Raw genomic sequence first — 5,922 nt, 5'->3', positions numbered from 1 at the left:
TACAATAACATTATAGTACTCAAAAATTAACTTCATCTATCATAAAATATTAACATAATTAACTACAAGTACATGAAATTCGCAGCTCATTTAAACCGAACACTCGACAATCGGCCCCACGAAAAATTCCATCAATAAAATGTAACTAATTCGGCAATCAATGAAATTTAAATCTCAAGTATTAATAACCATCAAGCAAAATTCTTAGTACCACCATAAACTCGAAGAATCTTCTTCGATGAAAACCATCAATTTCCAAAGCATGATCGACAGTTAAACAAAGGGAGAATATTTTTCCGTAAACTGCGCGTTCACCGAGACTTTTTAAGGCTATGTGGTTCTCGAATTCATGGGGCACAGGTTTCATAGAACATGAACAGTTTCGTTGACAATCCGTTCCTGTTCTTCGTGGACAACGTGCCACCAATTTTCGCGGACAATCCCGAAGAGGATCGAAGAAAGATTATCGAGATCTCGGACGTGGGCTGCGATGCCGTAGCATCGGCTATGGCTTTACATAATAATGGACAATACAATTCCCCAATGACTGCCACCGTAAAAAGCAACAGAATATACAAGGAGAAACCACGACAGAATGATGGACTCTCGAAAGACTTCGGGAAGACGTTCATCAAGCACCCTGAAATTAATCATCGAGCGAACGTTGATGAGGTAAATCACAATATAGCAATTTTTAATACTTCAATTACGACTTTATACGTTTTTTTTATTGCTCGTTCTTTTCTTGAGAATTTTATAATACTTGTCTATTTTTTCGATAATTTTTTTAGATACCCTTGCCTCAGAAATAGTTAAATTTATTTGCTTTTATGTTGGAGGAATAAATTTATTGGTATTATTGAATTAATAGTGCATTATCTAGTATTATTATACTATATTTTACAGCGCTCTGTTATTATTATTATTATTGATATATATGTATTTTAATCAGTAATTATTGATAATAAGAATTATTATTACCATTTTATTATTCCGTAATAATTATTATTATTGAATAAAATATCAAAGAAAAATGCAGTCGTCGCAACAATCCCAGAGTTAAGGTCAAAGCTCGCCCAGTAGCAGCTACATGTCCCACTCCGCCTTAACCCTTTCCACAACAAATAAAACAGAACCACCGCGATTATGTAACACTCTGTTGCGGTTTTTCCATCGATCTTCCAGCAACGTTGGAAAAAGCCGTCCACCCAGGAGGACGTGATCAACGCCGCAAGGAGACCGCCAGACACAAAAGACGCGAACCCGAGCCCAAGAGTGCAATCAGCGAAACCAAGGCTGAATCGATGGAGCAGAAGAAACGTCGCAGACCATCCCCCGGAAGTTCAACGGGATCATGAAGCAGCAACACCTCAAAAAAGACCGGTGAGCTGTCCGACGCGAAAGAGACCACTGACCCAGCAATCGGCCATACCCAGAATGATCTCCAAACTGAACGCTCAAATCGCTGAAACAACAGACCTCGATGCAGATCAAACGATGGTGGCGCTGGAGCCGGATTACCCGGACGTCTTCGACAGCCACGTGTCCAAGGATCGTTGGCATAGCCATAGACCGCCATCGTCGAAAATGGTTAAGAAACCGAGCAACGAAAATCTGCGCAAGACTCATCAACCACTGCGTTACCAAAGGGTCCATAAAACCCCTTTGGCGAAGTCAGAGGACACAGAGCAGAGTCTCGAAGATACTCTAGCTCGCAGGATGCGATCTAGAACGCGCTCTCCGCCAAGAGATCGACGAAAGACTGCTAAACCCTGCTGCAAACCTATCGCGAAGCAGCCGGATCAAGCAGAGGTCCAGCAAACTGCAGAAGACACAGAAGTTCCTCAAAGATCCTCGAACTCTTCGATGTTCAAGCTCGAGCATTCCGCCTCTGATCGAGTAGGGATCTCGACTCGCGATCGATCCTCCGAGAGAACCGGTAGATTCGTGGACCGGGCGGTGGACAAAGACAGTATATCGGACATCGTGAGGGTGTCGACGTCGACGGACGCCACCGTGGCGCCATCCTCTTCGATCGACACTGGGAAGAGCGAGAAGATGATCGGTTTTTGGGAGTTCGTCTCTTTGGACGAGGAAGGCAGGCGAAAGATTTCTGGGAGCAGGAGGACCAGGGGCTTGCTGGATCAAAGACTGATGCAAGACACCGAGTACCATCCGCCGAGGAGACACCTGATCAACGAAGACAACGTCGCGATGGCCGACGAGAAGAGTGCCAGGAGAAACTTGGACCTAGACCGACCTACTGATTTAGAAAACTCCATTTACGTCGACCGGTATTTGACACCTACTGGAAGGATCGTAGAGGTCCCTAAGAGGATCGAAGAATCAGCTAGATCAGTGGAGGTTCTGCACAGAACGAAACCCGATACAGATCGACGTGGCAGCGGAGAGAATCTCTGCTCGAACTACAATGACGCGAGACGCTCCGAAAACTGGCATGATCGCGGCAAGCCCAAGTACCGACCGGATGCTGCTCTGATGCACTCTTTCGGCTGGACAGGGTACAGTCGGAACCTCAAGAGAGGAAACGAGGGAAGACACGGAGCGGAGAGCGAGAAGAGGAAGAAAATGGAGAACGAAGACAAGATGGCCGGCGCGAAGTTCATTGCTGCTGCGAGGATGAAAAGGAAGCTGGAGGAGTCTCTGAACGAAGACTCCATCTTGAGGAAGCTCGCAGGGATGAACATCGAGAAGAAGCTACGATCAGAAGTGTCCGATAATTCCAGGCTGCCAATTCGAATCGGCAAGCGTCTCAGATCGAAGAACCCCATTGCTTGGAAGTTCAGAGGGTATTTCAAAAATAAATCGATGGAGAAAGAAGAGGTCAGAGGTCCTGACCACATAAATCCTCAAAATAAATATCCTGATCAAGTAGTCCCTCAAAATAAAAGTCCTGATCAATTAGGTGCTCAGAATAAAAGTCCCGAGCACGAAGGTGTTAAGACTGAAGCTCCCGAGGGCATTGGGTCCGTTCGATCAAGGACGAAACCCAGGATAAAACCAAGCGTGGAGCACCATAGGATAGTTATCGACTCTGATGGGAACCCCATGTGTCAGAAAAATGTCGGCCATGTTCGGAGAACGGAAGACAGTTCCGTCGATGAAGGAATTAGGTATGGAAGGGATGCCGCGTTTAGGGAGGACGTGGATTATGGGAATGTGGAGCAGGGTCTACGGAGGAACGAGTTCGCGAATCGCTTTTATGCGAGGGAAATTAATCAGGGACGCGGTAACGCGATGCCAAGGGCGGAGACCAACGTCTTGAGGAACGGGTTCAGGGAGAAATGCTTCTTCAATGTGCGCGATCAGGAGAATGGCATTTGTGCGAAGCACTGCAAGGGGCTGCGTTGTGGCAAGGTCTATCATTAGTGTTGGAACTGTGACATCTTTATTTTCCATTTCCGTGGACATTTTAGACATTAAATGTGGTTTGTGGAGAATTGATATTGAAGAAACGAATGGAAGAAATGAAAGGCAGAAATAATTCGTAGAAATGAATTATAGAGAATTGCCATTATGGAAATGAATTGCAGAAATGAGTCGACGAATTACAGAAAAGAATTAACATTTCAAAATCGCCACGCAAAAATGAATTAAACTGGCAGAAGAAGAAAATTGCATTACAATTATAATTGGCTTGAAATTATTTTGTCAATAATCACAAATAAGAACAAAGTTCTCAATAAAAAGCATTTTATCACTAAAAGTCGAATTTTAAAATCGTTGACTTGTGCTGCTTCGACTTTCAATAATTTTGACAAACGACCATGTAAAATCTCACGACAGCTAACAATAACAAATTCAACATCTTCTATCATCTTTGCTTAATTTATTAAACATTAATCACTATATTCGCTTTAGTGATCATTCTCGACCGTTGTTTATCTCGCGGCGAGTTCGAATTACGAATTTAGTTCCTCGATCACGTAGAAAGTTTTCCTCCGCATGGTCCGCGGATTTTCCCACTAAAACTTTCCCCGAAAGGAAGGTCCGCCGAAAAGAGGAGGCCCTCACCGACGCGAAATCTCGAGGGTGCTCAAAGGCGAAAATGGCAAAGGACTCACAAATGGCAATCACGGGGGCTAAGCGCTAACCCAATCAAGCAACCGGCCTCCTTCTCCGGTTCCTCTGTCTTCCGTTCTTAGAGGGAGGAGGGGGGAGGCCTTCGATCCGACGCTCTCGTTACGATTGTTGTCACGGAGAGGATCTATAATAAAATCCGCAATTTATGATGCCGGCGATACGCTTTTGTACTCCCCTTTCGCTGCCTGAAAAATGTTTTCTTCTATATAAACTCTCGATTAAACATCGGAATTTAATTCCCAGTACTTGAGACGAATAATTTTGATACAGTGAAAGCTAGTTTTTAGTAATAATTATTTCGTGGAAATTGTAGGTGGAGGATTTTTATACACTAGGAAAATTATATTAATGATTGGGGTTATTTGTCGCATATTTTCTTCATCGAATATTTTCCTGCCATAGTAGAGAATCGTTAAATAAAATATTCTATTCTTTAAAATATTCTGGCTTGCATAAAAGTACTGTCTACAAAAGTTATATCGAATTTACTATAATTTGTATTGTATTATATATTACGTTACACATTTTATTATACAATATGGTACACATTGTATAATATAATATGTTACACACGTATAATATGTTAAATTACAATATAAATCATGGTACAAACGATTTAAATATATATAATATTGAACTAGAATAACAATACACTCGATTCAAGCCAACGAATTACAATCCAATTAAATTAAAACCAAAAATTAATTCCACCCACAATAACGGCACCGAATCTCATACAATTATTACCATTAACCTAAATCCCGTAATTACGTAACATATTACATAAATTCCTAACCTGAAGAAACATACCAACAAAATTCGCAAGATCGTTCTCAAGAGCAGCTGGCTCGGAATTTTCAGCCGAAGAACAAGCGCCGAGTAAGAAGAAGAGGAAGAAGACGAAGAAGAAGAAGAAGCCCGATCGCGATCGTCGTTATTAGTACCCGTGGCCATAATCCCGCGATAGTGACGAGGATTAAAGCTCGCCGCAGGCCATAAGTCATTCGGCCGGGCTCTCCCGAGAAGAAGTAGAGAAGCAGAGAGGTGAGAGAGAGAGAGGAGAAGATAAAGGAAGACGGACCTCTCGAAACTCGGTGAATCCGAGCGACCGGTCTCACGGAACCCCGAGTAGTGAAACGGAAAAAGAGAAGAAGAGAGGAGAAGTGTGTCCCCGAAAATCGTGAAACCCACGCTGCTCTTCCCGGCTCGCTTAATATATTTCATCTAGTCGGATGCGTCCTCCTTGGTGGTGCTGCGGCTTTTATATACCGTGTACGGTATTTATGTGTCGCCGCCTTGCCTAAGCGTTTGATATATGAACTATGAAAGGGGACGGGTGAACAGAGCCGAAAGATGTACCGCGGAGGAAGACAGAGGCGTTCGCGGAGAGTGAAAAGTGGCGAAAAGAAAGCAACGATTTTTAAGGAGATGGTATATAGTCCATTTTCGATTTTTATTTTAATAATGGTGTTATTTAAGGATATTTTTACCAGGTATTTAATTTGTTGCACCGCGGTTGACTAAATGCCCTGGCCCTTCGATAATGGCCTTTGACATTATCTATAGAAATTATATAGTTCATATAATAATCACGTAACTTGTTAAAAATCGTATATTTTTCAGCGATGGTTATAATTATACCATCTTTAGTTAATATCGTCTCTGCTAGAATTTAGAATCAATTTAGAATTCAGAGGACAAGAATAAATAATTTTCTGTAATACACAAATGCCGAATTTTCGTTATAGTGTTAGATTAAATATAATTTTAATATAATCTTTTAAATATCGGCTACCTATCGCGTTAAATAAATTAAAT

General features: G+C 42.2%; 1 protein-coding gene across 1 annotated transcript; it reads left to right on the top strand.

The window, feature by feature from the left end:
* The first annotated feature begins 6 nt into the window (after positions 1-6).
* LOC144478040 (uncharacterized) lies at positions 7-5,922 on the top strand. Its single transcript, XM_078195763.1, has 2 exons — positions 7-672; positions 1,186-5,922. The coding sequence occupies exons 1-2, from the start codon at positions 373-375 to the stop codon at positions 3,388-3,390; spliced, it is 2,505 nt and encodes an 834-aa protein (XP_078051889.1). The 5' UTR covers positions 7-372; the 3' UTR covers positions 3,391-5,922.

The sequence above is a fragment of the Augochlora pura genome, unplaced genomic scaffold, assembly GCF_028453695.1.
Source record: "Augochlora pura isolate Apur16 unplaced genomic scaffold, APUR_v2.2.1 APUR_unplaced_691, whole genome shotgun sequence".
Lineage (NCBI taxonomy): Eukaryota > Metazoa > Arthropoda > Insecta > Hymenoptera > Halictidae > Augochlora > Augochlora pura.
The sequence above is the reverse complement of the archived record's forward strand: the minus strand, read 5'-3'. Positions and strand labels throughout refer to the sequence as shown.

Bases quoted from the DNA above. Each gene is read 5' to 3' on its own strand.
- LOC144478040 (XM_078195763.1), top strand. From the start codon at position 373: ATGAACAGTTTCGTTGACAATCCGTTCCTGTTCTTCGTGGACAACGTG. The intron at 673-1,185 runs GTAAATCACAAT...TCGATCTTCCAG, and splicing joins ATCGAGCGAACGTTGATGAG to CAACGTTGGAAAAAGCCGTC.